At 48.4% G+C, this 18,513-nt stretch overlaps 1 protein-coding gene across 1 annotated transcript; it reads left to right on the forward strand.

Annotated features, from left to right (window-relative positions):
- The first annotated feature begins 12,533 nt into the window (after window positions 1-12,533).
- Window positions 12,534-17,894, forward strand: LOC125703022 (borealin). Its single transcript, XM_048966975.1, has 10 exons — window positions 12,534-12,716; window positions 12,793-12,921; window positions 13,271-13,311; window positions 14,878-14,953; window positions 15,260-15,396; window positions 16,069-16,148; window positions 16,394-16,492; window positions 16,682-16,808; window positions 17,250-17,336; window positions 17,659-17,894. The coding sequence occupies exons 1-10, from the start codon at window positions 12,635-12,637 to the stop codon at window positions 17,701-17,703; spliced, it is 903 nt and encodes a 300-aa protein (XP_048822932.1). The 5' UTR covers window positions 12,534-12,634; the 3' UTR covers window positions 17,704-17,894.
- The last annotated feature ends 619 nt before the right edge of the window (window positions 17,895-18,513 follow it).

Consider the following 18,513-nt stretch of genomic DNA (forward strand, 5'->3'; position numbering starts at 1 on the left):
CAAGTCAGTCTCATCACAAGAAATGCGCCTGGCAGCAAGCTTGGAGCCAGAACAAGGCTGCTTGAAACTGATGTGCAAGCGACCGTTCGTGGTGGTGAGGAAAGAGAAAAGAGAAAGGAAGAAAAGAGAAAAAGTAAGCGGAAGGGAAAAGAGGGGTGGGGAGGAAGGGGGGTTAAACGTTACACAGTTGTTAGAAAGGATGTCTTGGGCTTGGTTACAAAGGTTGCCCTGATGCGTTGGACTTGTTCATCATCAGTTGAAGTGGTTACAAAGCACATGGAGGATACAAGTCCTTGTATAAGTTGAATCCACCATGGAACCACGCAAGGAACAAACACGAGAGTGGCAACGGCACACAGAATAGGAGGCGTTTCACCCACGGGCAATTTGTTTAGCAACCTCTTCATTGCCATCCAATTTGTAGGCAACAATTAGAGCCACCCAATTTGCCACAGACACCACCCGGTGACTCCTCAGCAGTGATGGCACCAATGTCACGCAATGAAGAAAAGGTAGAAAGTGAAAAGGGACAACCATACATTTGGCAACAGCCATGCATTGCACAAGAACCAGTAATGACAAATCAGTAAGCCAAACAAACAGAGCTATTTGGCTCAGCTGCTTTCCCCAGCAGCCAGGAACTCCCAGCGGAAGCCAGGATCCAGGTGGGAATTCTTCAGCAGAGCTGTGGTGTTTCTCAGGAGCCGTACAACAGCACGCTTCAGTTAGTTACCATCCAGTGTATTACCTATTACATCCAGAATTACCTATTCCTGATTTTTCTGCCACTTCATTGACAAGGCTGGTACCAAGCCCTTGCAATGCCTTCGTTATTATGTCATCCAAGCTGTGTTATTGGCATGAAGGTGCAACAACGGTATACAACATTACATATACACTCTCGTATCATATCTTAGGAGATCCTATTTTCTCCAGCCATCCTATTTGTGGCATATAACTGTCCTGCAATTCTCTTTATTGCACTCTCTGTATAATTTGTAAATCTCCATTGATTATAACAGACGTAGTTAATCCGATCTACATTCTTGTTGATCATCACCCACCAGGACAGTGACTCAAACCCTGCAACAGTTTGATTTCTTGCCTGAAAATCATCAGGGACAACAAGAAGTGAAAAGTTTAAATCCTTAGTTTGCCCACATACCAAACAATACTGATATGCAATGATGTCTGTCCCAAGAGATACATAAGTATTCACATCTTATGCTGCACTCATCAAATCAACATTTCTAACAATTACAAGAGCCCACATTTCTGTCTTTGGATTCACAATTTTAAGGGTGCAGCTGATTTCAGTTCTCATTGTGTTCGAGGGACCTTCTTACCTCTTGTATGATGTATCCACAATGCTTTTACTGTTGTGTGGGATGTTAGCAGCACCTGGAACAGACCTACCCACCTTGGTTCCAGGGGCGAATCTGAAAGAGATCTGCTATATACATGCTGTCAAGCCATATCAAGGCCTTGGGCTCTAGTTCCTAGAATCAGTTTCTCTTTTTCTCAGAGCTATTCCTGTAGACTTATCACATGCTCAGTTAGTATTTCGCTCCCTACTTGGGTAGAGATCCCCGTTTGTACAACATAAGGCCTTCTGTACAGTATTGTGAAAGGACTTAACCCCTCTTTACCTCTAGGTTTTGTTCTGGTACTAAGGAGAGCCAAAGGCAACAACTGTGATCAGGATAGTCCAGCTTCCTGGCCCAGTTTTACACCCTGTGACTTAATTAGACAGTTCATCTTTTCCTCCTGACCACTCGCCTGTGGTCTGTGTGCTGTGTGCAATTGCCAATTTATTCCCAATGCTTGCTGACCTGTTGGACTATCTCTGCAATAAAATGAGTTCCCTGGTTGAAGGGTATTGTTGCAGGACACCCAAACCTTGGAATAATCTCCTGCAAAAGCACCTTGGTTACTTCCTTGGCTCTATTGGTCCTGCAAGGGAATGCTTCTGGTCACCCTGAGAGGGTATTGGTTAGAACCAGCATATATCGAAACCCTCCTTTTTCCTGGCAGTTCAAAAAAAAATCAATTTGCGATTGTAGCCCTGGAAGGTTTCCTTTCCAACAAGCCCCACTTGCGCCCTGTTCCTGGTACTAGGATTGTACAGTTACTTTCTGGTGTCAGTACCTCCATGTTTTATCATGTTCCCTTAGAACCAAATGCTATAAAAAACTAACGGGCACAACAATGTGTCCATCTGGGTATGCAGCCATCTGTCAGCTTGCTCTCTTCCCTTCAATCATTAGATTCCTATCCTTTCTAGAGTACCTTATAGGTTCTGACTAAGGTTCAGATATTTCAAGTTTACCATCTGGACTTAAAGCCAGTTCTCCAATTTCTTTTCCTTCAGCTGCCTGTTTTGCCCCCTGATCCACCATCATATTCCCGGTTTCCTGTACGGTGTCACTCTTCTGATGTCCTTTACAATGTATAACAGCCGTGATGTTCTTTGGTAGATCTACATCATGCTGAATTTGTTTTCCTTGTGTGTAAGCGACCCTCGCTCTTTCCAGATGGTACCACAAGTGGGTACCACCCCAAAAGCATATTTAGCATCTGTCCATACATTTAAGGTTCTTGTCAGGGTAATTATTTCAGCCTTCTGATCGGAAGTCCCCACAGGTAATGGCTGTGCTTCAATTACCCTGTCAGCAGCAGTTACTGCATGTCCTGCCTTACGGTTTCCTTGTCTCACAAAACTGCTTCCGTCGATGAACCCAGGACTCCTCAGCATTGTCCAACGGCTCCTCCTGTAGCTCTGACCAACTTGCACAGACAGTCTCCATGCAGTCGCACACTGCTGGCTTGGAGGCAGCTCTGCCTTGGTGATCTGGGTGTTCAGCAAATGGCTTCCTTCCCTTTGATCAGTTGTGCTTTCTGTTGAGAAACTTGATAGCCATTTAAATCAAGAAATTCAGCAAGCTCACAGTCCATTGCACACAGTCCTTTATTACTGTAGCACCCATGTACAAGTTCCACTGTGAGATGGTGAACCCAAAGCTCAGGCTCAAGAGTTGACCAGTTCTCAAAAATCATTGGGCTGTTCTCACAACCCTGGGTAACACTGTGCAGGTTAACTGAATTATTATTCAGTCCTCTGAATATTATTTTAAATAATAAATTATAAATAATATTATATCTAATATTATTTTTATATATTATTATGACAGAATATTATTATTCTGTCCTCTGCGGAAAGGGACCTGGGTGTCCTGGTGGACGACAGGTTGGCCATGAGCCAGCAGTGTGCCCTTGTGGCCAAAAAGGCCAATGGCGTACTGGGGTGCATTAAAAAGAGCGTGGCCAGCAGGTCAAAGGAGGTGATCCTCCCCCTCTACTCTGCCCTGGTAAGACCTCATCTGGAGCACTGCGTCCAGTTCTGTGCTCCCCAGGACAAAAAAGACAGGGATCTCTTGGAAAGAGTCCAGCAGAGGGCCACGAAGATGGTGAAGGGCCTGGAGCATCTCTGCTATGAGGAAAGGCTGAGTGAACTGGGTCTGTTCAGCCTTGAGAAAAGGAGACTGAGAGGGGACCTGATTCAGGTCTATAAATATCTAAGGTGTGGGGGGCAGAATGGCGAGGCCGGACTCTTTTCAGTGGTGAGTGGAGACAGGACAAGGGGAAACGGCTGGAAACTGCAGCATAGGAAGTTCTGCACCAATGTGTGCAAGAACTTCTTTACAGTGAGGTGACGGAGCACTGGAACAGGCTGCCCAGGGAGGTGGTGGAGTCTCCTTCTCTGCAGATGTTCAAGACCTGCCTGGATGCCGACCTGTGCGACCTGGTGTAGGGAACCTGCTTTGGCAGGGGGTTGGATTCGATGATCTCTGGAGGTCCCTTCCAACCCCTACAATTCTGTGATTCTGTGATTCTGTGATTATTATTCTTATTTTTAATCATTATTTTTTTCTTCTCTCCATATTTGAGTTTTCCTATTCAAAGGCAAATGATTTTAGACTTTCTTTGGCAAAACCAGGCAGAAAAAGGTGTCCTTCAAATCCAGAACAGTAAACCCCACCTGCTTATTCCTTACCTTGGTCAATAAAGATATACACCATGTGTTGTATATATTCAACATTTCTTTTAATTGCCCTCAAATCTTGTACCAAACTATAGCTCTTGCCATCCAATTTGTCATTTGCAAGATTGGGGTGCTGCATTTGGATTTCTATCCAATCAGTGATCCAAAATCCAAAAAGTTATTTATTATTTCTTTTATCCTCCTACAATCTTGTATCCTCAAAGGGCATTGCTTTACCCTGGTTGGGCTGGCTCCCATCTTTAACTTAACTTTCACTGGGCTGCATTTTTGGCTCTGCCAGGCGTCCCTGATGCCCGCAATCCTGTGTATACCCAATGTAGGATTTACGTAACTTCTGGGAGTACAACATTGCTTTTCCCAGTTTGTGTTAAAGCCAGACTTAAAATTTTCAGTCCATTGCTCTTGCTTGACAAGTAGCTCCAATTTTCTCTACTGAATTTAAACTCTACATTCAACTATTCTAACATGTCATACCCAAATAATGGTTTTGGAAAACCTGGCATGTACAAGAATTTATACATTCCTACTTGTTCTCCTAGCCTGCATTTAATTGGTCCAAAAAAAGTAAACTTATCTTGCCAGTAGCTCCTACAACTGTTACAAAAATCACCTACAGGTAATAATTCTTGGTGTAGCACAGAGTTGAGAGGCACCCATATCAGAAAATAAATGTCTTTACCCTGCTTCCCCAGCTGCTTTCAGTCCTGTGGGGTGGAACTCTCCCTGAGCCCTTCCAGGCTCCCCTCACCTCTTCTTCTAGGTAACGACATCCCTGTTACACCTTGCTCAACTTTGCCTTCCTCAGCTCGTTTTTCCCAAACCCTTCTCACTTTCCAAACTCTCATCATCACAGCCATTACTAACATTCTATTTCAGTTTCACCCCCTCCTGTCCCCAGGCTTCCAGTGCTCACACTGGATATCGGGTTTCCCCAGCTCTGCAGATGCTGGCTATTCTCACTTCCAATGTCCCGTCCCATCCCCATTCACAGCTAATACACCCCTCACAGTTACAGTAGGACGCTCTGGCCCCCAGTTCTTACTCCCACTCCAAGTTGTTCTTACAAGCCGCAGTGGGGGTGGTGGTGCAGGGGATGTGTTCTCGTGACGGCCCAACTCTAATATCCCAAACTCACTGCTTTCCTTCACCTTTTTGCCATTTGTTTTTTGTTGTTGTTTGTTCATTTTTCCACAATTCCACTATTTGTACCCTCAACTGCATTCCCACGTACCGTTAAAAACTGCATTTCCAAATACCATTAACAATTGCATTTCCACATACTGTTAACAACTGCATTTCCACATAATTTCCACATACCATTAAAAGTTGCGTTTCCACATACCGCTAACAATTGCATTTCCCCATACCATTAAGACAGCTTCTCCAAGTGCCTTCAAAATCCTCAAATTAAACAATACATTCCTCAACTTCCACAAACACCCAGCACTTGGTCTCATGATTAGGGCACTCAATTATACAACTGGTCCCATTACTACATTTACGTTCCTGGTTTCTTATTCAATATTCCCCTGGCTCACCAGCAATGTTTCTCCAGTGAGCCAAAATACAACCCAGGGCTCTTCTCGTATCACTTTAGACAGCCCTTGTTCCATAACAGCCTCGTACACAACATCACAGAACACTTTCACAACACAAACATTTAACAATCACAAAGACAGTGACAACAATCAGTACAGTTCATCCTCAGTTCATCCTTCCTCTCTCTGCCTCCCTCCAGAGCCCAACTTTCCCTCTGTATTCATTTCCCACACTTGCGTAGCTGCCCACCTCCTTCTCCAATAAACAACATATCAGTAAACATCATTTCCATCCATGAGTAGAAATTAGGCCCTAGAAATTGATCTCATTGTTCTGCTACACTTATAGGATCCTCAGTTAGGTAATTCTTCTTGAAACTCCTAACTTCTCTTCTAGTAAAAACAGCAGGCATTACCATACCCAATTTCCCTTTGACCTAAGACTGCCCTAAGAGGATAAAGTGAAGTGTTAGTAAGGTTAGTATTAGAGAAAGGAAAACTCTCCAGGTCCCATTCGCATTACTCCAACTCCCTCAGTAATCGAGAGCACAGCCTCTCTCCAGGACCTGCACAGATCAGCAGCACCCACTCTCCTCCTCTGGAGAGGTCACCGCCGCCTGCACTGCTTCAGAAGTTGAAGGGGGGGGGGAGGGGAGGAGAGGGGGGGGAAGAAGTTACCTAAGGGATCCCATTTATGATCTTTCTGCTTCTCTTTCCTATTTCCTTTGAACTTCGACTCCTCGCGAGGAACATTTCTGTACTTCTTGCACCCATTAAGCGACCTAAGCCAATTCTGTTTCAGAAAAAGGAGTCCTACTGTTTACATATAAATACAAAGTCTGACAGGCCCAATCTTCGTCAGACTCCTATTTTGGTCACAATAATGATTTTCCCTGCAGTGGCTCTCTACTGTATACAGTATCTAAACACCTTTTCCCTGTCCTTGTCCCTAGTTTTGGGATTATTTTCCAGTTTTGAAGCATTTCTCCCAAGGCGCTCTCTCTAGGCACCATTCCGGGGACCTTCTTCCCCTGCTCTCAGAACTCCTATTCCCCATCCCTCCAGAACGCTACCATGAACTCCCCAGCTCACAGGTTACCACACTCTGATTCTCGGATTTTGGGCCCAATCCCTCAGCAGTACTACACTCCCATCTCTCGGGTTAATAGGGGTGTACTGCTGGCACTTTGTCAAGTGGAGCCGCAGCTCGGCACTCAGCACTCGCTTCGCACTGACGGCGCGTCTCAGTCACACACACTCAGGAGTCTCAACCGACCCCAAGGAAAGAGTTAAATCCCCTTACCTTGGTCCGTGCACGAAGTTGCCGGGTCGCCATGGCCAACACCTGTGCCTGCCTGCCCCTTGGCTTTCGCAGAGCCCGTCCTTTATGTAACAGTCTCGGCTTTTTATCAGCCGTCCCAAGGAGTCACTTAAGCACCCAGACAGGACCGCTGCCATCAGCGGGGTGCACCTATCCTGTGCAGGGCAGTAGGGAAACTCCCAAAGAGGCGATCATAATCCCGGACGAGCCCCCAAATTGTTGGAAATATCCAAGTCATGTTTGTCAGGACGGTATCTCTGATAACAGCAGATTTTATTTGCGATTGCAATGGCGGCGTCCCGCAAGCAGGAGCACCTATGGACACAACATGACAGCCTTTATACCCTGTTTTCTCCCCCTGCCTCCCCCCCTCCCCTGTTTCCCCACTGGCTGGGTACTCCAGGTTCACAATCTTACAGAAGGTTTTTCTAAACAGAACAGAACTTCTTCTAAAGCTGTAGATCTGGAAGATGTTAAGTAATGTCAGTAAAATGGGAGCAAAGAATTTAAGGCAAAAATAGAAATAAGATGTGTCAACAAACTTTCCATTCTCTAAAATGCTTTGGGGTCTTAGTTTAAAAAGGCGATAGTTTTTGGGAAGATTTAATGTCTTTTTTCTTCCTTTCTCTTTTTTTTTTCTTTTTTATTTTACAAAAAGTACAAAGAATGTTTTCCAGCACTGTGTTTGGAGGACATAGATGCCTTCAGGCACAGGGGCACCGACACCTGGGGCCAGTGTTCATGCCCTGCAACCCACACTCAGCTTCCACCTCAGCTCTACTCTGCTGCTTACATGATCTCCCTTACCTTCGCGGCGCTTCCAGCTCTCCTGACTCTGGTTAAGGGTATCTTTTCAGCAGGCAGTCTGTACGCATGTCCTTTCCACTGCTCTCCACAATTTTCTTTCCCTTTTCTCTTTATTCATTCATATACTACCCAACTATTTGGCTGCTGTATGAGTTAGAAACTCATCCCATCTCGAAAGTCTAATGAACGCTTTAGTCAACTTCTTGTGTTTATCATAGAACCATATCACAGAATCACAGAACAGGCTGGGTTGAAAAGGACCACAATGACCATCTCGTTTCAACCCCCTGCTGTGTGCAGGTCGCCAACCAGCAGCCCAGGCTGCCCAGAGCCACGTCCAGCCTGGCCTTGAATGCCTGCAGGGATGGGGCATCCACAGCCTCCTTGGGCAGCCTGTTCCAGTGCCTCACCACTGTCAGAGTGAAAGGCTTCCCCCTCACATCCAACCTAAGCCTCCCCGTTCGCCCTTCTCCTATCGCTAGGAGACTTGCAGACAGACATTCCCCCTCCTGTTTATACACTCCCTTCGAGTATTGGAAGGCCACAGTGAGGTTTCCCCCGGAGCCTTCTCTTCTCCAAGCTAAACAAGCCCGGTTCCCTCAGCCCTTCTTCATAGGAGAGCTGCTCCAGCCCTCTGATCCTATTAGCGGTCCTGCTCTGGACCCGTTCCGAGAGCTCTGCGTCTTCGTTGTGCTGGGGGCCCCAGGCCTGGGCGCAGCGCTGCAGATGGGGCCTCACAAGAGCCGAGCAGAGGAGGACGACCACCTCCCTCTCCCTGCTGGCCGCCCCTTTTTAATGCAGCCCAGAACACAGCTGGCCTTCCAGGCGGCGAGCGCGCACTGCTGCCTCATGTCCAGCTTCTCGTCCACCAGGACCCCCAAGTCCTTCTGCACAGGGCTGCTCTCAAGGAGTTCTTCCCTCAGTCTGTATCAACACCTGGGATTGCCCTGACCTGAGTGCAGCACCCTGCACTTGGCCTTATTGAATCTCATTAGGTTTTTATGGGCCCACTTCTCCAGCCTGTCCAGGTCCCTCTGGATGCTTCCCTTCCCTCCAGTTATCGACTGCACCGCTCAGCTTGGTGTCATCTGCAATCTTGCTGAGGCTGCACTTGGTGCCATCATCTGTGTCCTTGATGAAGATATTAAAGAGCACTGGTCCAAGACCAACCCCCCTTCCTGTCTCCAACTAATACATTTCTTCTGCAAATATTCCCTGTGGAAGATCGACCTTCTTAAATGCAGCCGGGACGTGGCAGCCCCCCCCTCCCAGACCTCATGTAAGGGTTGGCAGTGGAGGCAAGAATGTTTTTCTGGAGATCTCTGCCTACCTGAGACCTTCTGAATGTAAGCAGCCTTTTTCCTTTGCTTCTGCATCCCCAGTTGCTGCACTTAAGCTTATCCTCACTTGCTTCAGCTTGGGACTCTGCTACCCTGCTATCATGGCTTTGTTTTCTATCACATTATACCGTTACAGCCGTTTTCCCCTATGTTCCTTAGTTTCCCATTTTTTTCCTCCTTTTTATTGTTTTCCAGTTTCCAGCAGCACAGGGAGCAGTGCAATCAGAAGTTCTGAGTTTTTTTTTTGTTGTTGTTGTTTGATTTATTATTCTTAACTACTCTACATTCTCTCACAATCCTTTTAAAAAATCAATTTTATCTCAGCTGTTTTTTTTCTTCTATCTCCCACCCTTCTCTCATTGGGAGGGGTGTCACGTGATTAACTCTTCAAACTGCAACACAATTCAAAGTAATGATACGAAATTAAATGCAATCCAATGTAATGGAATGAAATCCAGTGTAACCCTAGCCCTAACCATAAACCAAACACAATACAGTGTAATGAAATACAGTGCAGTGGGTTGAAATGAAATGCAACAATAATGGAATGTAATACAGTCACAACCCCAACCATAAACCTAACTTAACCCTAAACTTTTCACTACGTGTAATCTACCACAAGCATTAAACCAAACCAGTAATACAGTGGGATGAAAAGTAACGCACAGCAAGGCAGTTAAATGCATGACAGTGGAATGCAATGCAGTCCTAACCCTAACCGTAACCCTTCTCCTAATCCTAGGCCTAGCCCAAACCCTAATGCTAAACCTAACCCTAACTCTAACCCTAACACCAACCCCAATCCCAACACGAATCCTATCCTTAACTCTAGCCTAACCCTAACCCGTAAGTAATACAATGGGATGAAGCCAAAGGCAATACAAAGCTAAATCCCAATCAAGCTAAAGTTCATGAATTCAATAGAAATTTGATCTGTCTGGCTAGTGTTCCCTATGAACCATGTGTAATGCCTTAAGAAATCTCCCTACAGTTTGTCCAGCTGTGTTATGCCGAGCTGCTACTTCCTTCGCCATGTAAGACAATAGAGGAAGGAGAGCCAGCTAACACTTGCCAATGTGAAAACAATGCAAGGCTCAATCATATTTCAGAATTCATATACAACATCTGCCCTTCCTGTCCAGACATTCTCCAGTGTCAACCGACACATCCCTTTGACCAAGGACAGAGGGAGCTAACACGAGCAGGGCTGCTGGAACTCCACAACAAAATGCCCGTTTCCCTCTTTTTGGCTTTATTGTATAAAATGCATTATTTGCCTCTGAGTCTGTGCTTAGACATTCTATATTAAAAAAAAAAAAAAAAAAAAAAAAAAAGGCTGTGTGCAATTCTTATTCATATTGAGAGGGAATTGTGAAAAGGGACATCTCCATGGAGAATGTCATGTGCCTTTTAAATTAATGATTTTGATCTCATTTTTTGTAGCAACCTTCATTGAGAGGAAATTTTTATGGGTCTGGGGAAGAAAGAGTTTAGAAGTCAGTTGTTGCACATACAGTTAGCACATTAGTTATAATCATAAAATCTCAAACTATTAACAGAGATTATTCAAATTGGTAACCCACAGCTGCTTCTTGTCATCATTCAACACCTGGTATGTATACGAGACAGTGCTGTGCTCACATTACTCAGACATCTGTGGCATGATGGGTTTGGAGATGGCACAGAACAGAGGAATAACAAGAGCTTTTGTGAACCTGAGAGAGGAAGGGTCTTTAAAGATGAGGGGATTAATCCCTCTCTCTGTTCATGTACTTGTTATCTATTACTCCACGCAATAAGGAATACAGAAGAGCCAGTGATAATTCATGCATTAAGATAATCCAAGGTAAGAAGCCACAAAAAAAGTGTAATAAGTACATTCAGATCAACACCTGACAGGCTGACAAAGGAAAATCTCTAGCTTAGCAGCTGAGATGATTCCTGATTTTCTGAGCAGTGACAAATGTGGCAACCAGGCATGGACTCAGATGCGGATGATCCAAATTGTTTATTACAGGTTCTCACATCACTTACTTACATTCACAAGTTTTCTGTTTAGCTTTCCCATCTGCCCTTACAACTTTCCCACCCGCCTTTACATGTCAACAAAGCATTCCACAAGCACTCCATAACCGTGCATGCAGGCACTTAATCCAGAACTGTGAGCCGTTCCTTTTGCTTTGCTCTACTAGACGTGTCCTTGGTTCTCAGCCTTGCCATCTCACGCTGTTTACCTCGCTCCACAGCATTTGCTCCAAAGAGTCTCTCTTGTATTCCCACAAACAAGCACCATCCAGTCAGATTTTAAGAAAAAGCTCTTTTGTGTGCAGTGCTCTGCTCCCAGCCGCACCGCATTGTTTGCTTCACAGAGCTTCTGAGCTGGCTCACTGACCATAAAGCTGCTGACAAAAATAACTGTGCTCTTAGCATGGACAAGAATAACTCATTTGGCAAAGTGAAGCATTTTACTTCTATGCAGATTAAAATCTATATCATATTCAGACTTTAAAATAAATCCAGGTCTCTGAAGCAGTGGAAGAAGAAAAGGAAAACAGGGAGAAGAGGACCAGGAAATCCATTCAGAAACTATAGGGAAAAACAGATTTTAAGTGCAGAACGCCAGCTGGATACTCACTGTCTTCTCTAGCAGTGAACATGCAACCCAACAAAACAACAGTAGAAGCAGACTGGAGCCTCTAGGCCTCCAACAGAAAATTAGTTCTTATTGAATGAAACATCTAACATACTCTGAAGCTTTCTCAAGTGACAGAAGAAAAACGGTGTCAAAGTTATCCTAGCTGGTCTCTTACATATATCCAGTTTTTCTCAAAAAATAAATCAAGGAGATAAATCTTGTTGAAGTTAGAAACACATGCAGGAATGCAAAGAAAAAAGAAAAAAAAGGGAGAGTGGTTCTTCTGACAAGTGTATTGAACTATGTTATATCTTTTCATCCTCTAAAACAAAGTTGCATGTTCTTCTTTAATGGTTACAGTACCAAGCGTCCAAGTCTGCAGAAGAGCATCTGCTCTCGGCAGCCAGAGCCTGGCTTAGCAAGGTCAGCGCTGCGGCTGCGGATTCGGCAGCCCGTGAAAGCACGTCGCTTTTAACGCAGCTCGTTTCCCTTCATTCGGTTCGTCTCCGAAAGCTCCTCTTTGCCCGCGCCCCTAGCCCTGCCCGGGGAGCCCCGCCACGGGAGGCCGCAGGCGCCGGTAGTAACGCTCCGCGCCCCGCAGCGCGTCGGCCGACGACAGGCAGCGCGGCCCGCGCCGCGGCAGCTCAACTCAGCCAGGCCCGGCTCCGCCGCTCGCTCCCCGTACGGCCGCAGCACAACGGCAGCAGTAGCGCAGCTCGACCCGGCCCGGCCCCACCGCGTCCGCCATCGCCGCCACGGCGCCTCGCGTCATCACGCCGCGCCTCGCTCCGATTGGCTGCGCCGCCGCTCGCGGAGCTCCGATTGGACGGCGGGCGCGCGTCCGGCGGCGGTTGAACGCGGCGCGGACGGGCGGTGCCGTCCGCCGTGCGGGAGCGGGGCTCGGTGCGCTCGCGCCGTTCCTCGGCCCTCATGGCTCCTGCCCGCAGGAAGGCGGCCGCGGGCGCGCGCGGCAGGAAGCTGAACGCCTTCCTGAAGGACTTCGACCGGGAGGGTAGGCCGCGGGCGGGCCGCGCGCCGCGCTCGGGCCCGGGCCCGGGCCGCGTCTGACGCCGCGTCTGTCCCCGCAGTGAGGAGCCGGGTCGAGCAGCTGCGGGCGAACGGGGAGCGCCTGGTCAAGGAGGTGGAGAACCTGTACGACGTGGAGCTCCTCCGGCTGCCCGTGGCGCTCCGCGAGATGAACTGGCTGCAGTTCTTCGGTAGCGGCGGGGGGCGCGGGCGGGGGGCGCGGGCGGGGGGCGCGGGCGGGGGGCGCGGGCGGGGGGCGGGCGCGGGTGGGCGGGGGGCGCGGGCTGCCCATGGAGCGGCGCTCGGAGGCCGTCGCTGAGGAGCGGTGGGACGCGGCGCGCGAGGCTCGCGCGAGCAGAACGCGGGTGGGCGCGGGCGGATGCGGCGCCCCCTCTGCCCGGGGCCGCTCGCTCGCCGCCGGAACGCCTGCTGTGCGCTGCGCGCTCCTGCGGCGGCGTTACGGCGGGGCTGCGGGCGCTGCGGGAGCTGTCCCGGCTGCGGACAGCAGCGACGCTTCCAACCGAGATGTCTTCTTTCTAGCTGAAGGGGGAAGCCGGAAGGTCCTGGAGGAGGCGGTGGCGGTAGGTATCCGGCGCGAATGGGAAACTTTCCCCGGCGCGCGGTGCGTTCCTGGAGGAGACGAAGGCTTTGTGTATCCGCAGGAGCGCCGCTGCGATAGCGCGGGTTGTGCCCGCGGATCTGAACTGTTAAGGCTTAGCGGGAGGAGATGCTGCGGTGTCCCCTGCAGGGTTTGCGTGCTCGTGCTGCTCCTTGCCCGGCTTTGCGGGCCTGCTTAGTTTCATGCTAAGGGATCGCCGAGGTTGGAAAAGACCTCCCGGGCCGCTTCCCGACTTCCGGGATGGTCACGGTTTCCCCTCTGAGCCCGCTGTGTAATCACCACCAGCCGCTTACTCCAAGTGGCATCAGAAGCACGTCGTGTGGAGGGGGCCTTTCCTTGAAACATGCAGTTTGAACTGGTAATCAAGGTGTTAAGGGGAGCCGTGCTTCAGTGCTGATTGTTGACGAAGCAGCTCCTCAAACTCCCTCTGTTGGGCCGGGCCCCAAATAATTTGTGCCCCCATGGGTCTGCTGGGGCCGCAGATAATCTCCTCTCTTCAATACCTGCCTGACCTCTCCGGGTTCTGCGGGAGTCTGGGAGGGGAGTTCCGTGGCACCGGGAATGTCCGTCCGCTTCTCTGAGTTTTCTCCTGAGTTCCTCCACACCCTCTGCCACTCGCTGTTACCCGGTTTTGGGGGAGGTCGGCGGCCGATACCGATCATGAAAAGCACGTTCTGAAAACACGACAGTGTGAACAATGTGACTGTGTTGGTTGGGACGTTCCAGAATGTCCAGAAATGTTGGGGGGGAGAAAAGGAAAAGCGTGGGAGGAGGGAAGCTTGGAAACCTGTTGAATCATCTCTCTGCCCATCGACAGATTCCCTGGGAAGGCAGTGAGGGGCATACAAGCATTAGCACCTTCAGGAGCGTAGCTTTTGAGGCTCAAACCGTGCTGCATTGTATACAAACCCCAGACGGGTGACCCAGCTGTGCTTCTAGGGCTGTTGTGCATATACACCCTACAGCCAGGGGCATGCTCTGGGCAGCCTCTGCCAGTACACCTCTCCCAGTCCTCTTTGCATTTTAACATTCTTCAGGGATGGTCATAAAGGAAAAAAAAGAACTAAACACGATATAATCGCTCTCCATTGGCTGCTCCATCATCACACACGGAGGTCGCTGTTCCCTAACGCACCAGCCCTTCTCTCCTGCTATCTGTAAGGTTGCTCTCCTCCCTTGGAGTCATTTTGCGGGGCCCCACGCCTTGGGGGTTTGCTCCTAGGCCTCTGGAAGAGCACGCGCCTCTCAGTAAGCTGAAGCACTGCTGTGCTGTTGAGCAGCAGGGAGTAGTAGGTGAAGCGTGCTCACAGCTGCCCAGCAGGGCGTGCTGGCGCTGAAGGGCACGAGATCCATTGTGTCCGGAACAACGAGGAAGGACCTCTTTTAGCACAGCAGAAGAACGCGAAGATACAGTTATGTTAGACAGTTGTGTGTGTGAAATAGTTACAAAGATTTTGCCTGCAACTTTGACTTATCACAAACTCGCAGTACTGATCATCCCGACAATATTATGACTTCTTAATCCTAGGCAGACTTGGGAATAACAGAAATAAACAAGCTGACAGCAGAATTTATCCAGACTCCTCTGGAAATCGTCACGAAAGGTCAGTAGATAACATTCTGTGAATGCTGGTTTGGTTCTTAACTACAGCCTTTGCTACGTGTGAAGACAAGGACGTAATTCTGCCTTTACTCCTGCGACCTGAAGTAGTTTTACTTGCTTTAATTAAGGCATTCTGGATAATTCACAGCCATGTTCTCTTTACTGTTGTCATCAGAATTCAGATTTTAGAAGCAAACTGTTGCCGAAATAAGCTTGTAGTGTGTTTCCTTACCTTAGCTAATGGTCAGTTACGTCATGTTAGTTTTTTTTTCCTGTCAACCTGAATAACGCGTTCTTCTTTTCGTAGAAAAATCTAAACAGGGTATTGAAGCTACTGAAGAAGCAGCAGAGGTTCCTTTGCTTCCTCCAGCAAAGAAAGCGAAACACGATGGCCAACTTCTTCTGGAGCAAGCAGCTGCAAGTACTAATCCAAGAAACGGAAAGGTAAGCAGCTGCTCTTTGTGATGGCTTTTATTCCTGGGATATAAACTATGTACCGAGACGATGCTGATGCCTATGGGGGAACAGCGTGCAGGATGCTGTAAGGGTGGCTTTCCAAAAGCTGTTGCTTGCTGATCATCCCGCTGACGCTGGAAGCTGGCTTTCGTTGGCAGGTCGTGCTGTTACTTGTGGCGAGCAAAGCGACTGTGCTGCGAGTTACCTCTGCTTTTATTCCTCTTGTACTTCTGCACGTGAGAGTCTCACCCTTCTCATCTGAGCGGGTGTCTTCAGCGTTGCTGTATGGAGGGAGCGATATTCCCTAGAGCAGAACAGTCTGGGCCACGTTGAAAATATTTACCAGCAGTGCTTTTCGGCTTTGTAGTTTCTGAGTTGTGCTGTGGTCAGCGGTAAATACATGAACCGTCTCAAGTCAGAGTGGAAGTTAAGGTGGTCTGTTATCCTCCTCAAGTTCTGCAGCTGAGCTTCGGGGAAGGACGTGAGGGCAATACTCGAATGGGGAAGGTCTCAGACGGTTGTCCCGTGGCTTGTGTCAGACTCCCGTGCTGCAGGAAGGAGCCTGCTGAGCCAGGCGTTTCGTATGGGAGCGTTTGCTCGGTGCGGACTTGGCTGTCCCAGGAGAAGGAACTGACTGACTTGGCAGCTAATGTGTTTCAGGTGAGGACGTCCACCAAAAAAGCACCAGCTTCCAGGAGCAGAAGAGCTCCTTCAGCAAGAGTGAAACGCATGAGTCAAAGGTAACGGCGATGAGTTTCGTGGCAGGATTTCAGAAGCAGAGAGTAAAGGTGCGGTGCTAACGTAGCTGCAGAGTGGGGCGGTGCGTGGCCCGGCAGGCTGGGTGGTGTGGGCATGGCGTGCCGTAGGGCGATCTGTGAGGACCCTGGGTTGTCTCGTCCAGGTCTTTGGTAAGACAGTGCTTACGTGTCCGTTAAAATTATTCTTCTGAGAGCAGGGCTCTGCTTACATGCTTCCTTTTAAGCAGATCAAGCAAAAGCAGCTTTATCACTCCAGCTACTGGCAGAAATCTCAATCTCTGTGCTCGAGGAGGCGCCTCCATCATCACACCCAGGTTTGATTCCAGGTCTGTATTCTATTGCATTTCTCTGTTTATTTCTCATACAGAGGAGTGCCTTACTGCTTGCTCCTTACATCTCAGTTGTCTATATGCAGAATACTTTCCAGCAGCGCTTTGAACCTGCAGTGGTTCAAAGTTTTGGTCCAAGTGCTCTAAGAAATCGCAGTAAAAGTCCTTGCCTGTTGCTTTTTCCAGAGTTTTCAAGACGCCGGGTTTGCGCACACCCACAGTAAATGAACGTGTTTACACCATCTCTGCTAACGGCAGCCCCCTTGCTGATGGCAATGATGTCTTCATTACCGTTCCTGTTGGAGGAGGGGAGGTAAAATCAAACTTGAGTCTGTAAAATCTATGCAGCAAGGAGAGCCTGCGCCTTCTTGGGGGCCTTATCAGTTTCAAGGGACTGCTGTTCATCCATTCTCGCCCGCTTACTTGTGCCGCCGCAGCTTATCAGGAGGTAAATGTCGCTTAAAAAGAACCCGAAGAAGTTCTTAGTCAGAGCGGGAGCTGTCTAAGAATTCTGGCCTAAGCAGAATGCAGACTGCTGCTTTGCTGCGCTTTTGAGTGAAGCTGAAAGTACCTTCTGCTCACGGTGCTGCGTCAGCACACCAAGGGCAGCACGGGATGAGCTGGTCAAGCTGGATGTGGCTCTTGGCACGGACACGGCCTCCTAGTGTGCAGGGAGGGGTTTCTTTGCTGCTTGTAGCTGCTGCTGCTGAACAACCGGGAAACCTGAGATTTGGTGGTGTTTGGCTTCTTGCAGAGCATTCGTTTAACAGCAAGTGATCTGACCAAGAAGAATCTTCTTCATCTCAATCCAGAGGCACAAGGCATTATGAAGAAGCTGTCTGTAAGTCTTTCCTTTTTTTTTTTTCCATTTGGGACCTGAAGCTGTAATGCAGCATTGTCTCTGTCCTTAATTGTTGTCCTTACCTGTTGAGCTACTGAGCTGTACCAGAAGCTTCTTACTTCAAGTCTTGTGTCTTAGCTCCTACTGCTGGTGGAGAAGAAGCATGAACTGGGAAGGGGAGGGATAAAGCCTCACGCTTGTAGAAAAATAACTGTTGTCAGCATTTTGAAAAACTGAATCGAAACTAAAGGTGTCTTCTGCTTCGGGTGGGAAGTGGCGGAAGTGGCTGTGGGTTATAATCTCTTTGGCTCCTTCTTTCTAGGTTCGTCTTGCACAAGCTTGTAGCAGTGCAAAAACCTGCAGGTGAAGAGCAACGAATGTCAACACCTTTTGTACGCGTGGAACTACTATAAGCTACAAGTACATTTTGTTTGGTGTCTTGTAATTCTGTGAGCATTCACTTAAACAAAACGAAATAAAAGGAAAACAAACAGCAAAGCAGTTAAAACCTGTGCTGGGTAACTGACAACGCTGTTAATATTCAAACGTCCTTTTCCAGCAGTCAGAGCGATTCGGTTGTAGCTGGCATGAATCACAGCTACCTGGCAGCTAACAGCTAACCATATTCATCCCCCAAATCCATTTCCCATTCTGCCTGAGCCCTGTGTGCCTTCAGGGAGCGGGTAGGTAAGCAATAGTTCTTTTCTCTGCAGTGTATTGCTTGCGCACACTACTAGAATCTCTTCTGCCCCTTCTGCAGCCCACGTGGCAGTAGCGTTTGGTTTAACCAAATTGGAACTTCCTTCTCCTACTCAGTTCAGGTGTTTGAGGCAATGCAGGAAAGCTGGTTCACTTCCTGGTAACAGAATCTCTCAGTGTAATGCAAAAGCCCCAGCGCTTCTTCATTAAGATTTTCTGATCCTGAAGGAGGTACACAGAGGCAAATTGGGATTAATTCATCCAGTGGAGAGGCACTGGCATTACTGCGGGCAGCTGCCCTATGGAAGCAAGGTCATTCACACAAGGCAAGGAGACTGGGGTACAGCTGCAGAGCAGTTCCTCCCAAGCAAGTTTATTCTGCTATGTGCAGAAGCGCAGGCTGAGGCGGTTTACTTGTGTTCCCAAGCAAGCAGGAGACCTGCAGCTTGTGGCCGGAAGATGGCCATGGCATGCAATC

This window comes from Lagopus muta, chromosome 20, assembly GCF_023343835.1.
Source record: "Lagopus muta isolate bLagMut1 chromosome 20, bLagMut1 primary, whole genome shotgun sequence".
NCBI classification, from domain to species: Eukaryota; Metazoa; Chordata; class Aves; order Galliformes; family Phasianidae; genus Lagopus; species Lagopus muta.

Coding starts and splice junctions, on each gene's coding strand:
- LOC125703022 (XM_048966975.1), top strand. CDS start 12,635: ATGGCTCCTGCCCGCAGGAAGGCGGCCGCGGGCGCGCGCGGCAGGAAG. Junction 13,312..14,877: donor TCCTGGAGGAGGCGGTGGCG/GTAGGTATCCGG, acceptor TCTTAATCCTAG/GCAGACTTGGGAATAACAGA. Junction 15,397..16,068: donor CTAATCCAAGAAACGGAAAG/GTAAGCAGCTGC, acceptor AATGTGTTTCAG/GTGAGGACGTCCACCAAAAA.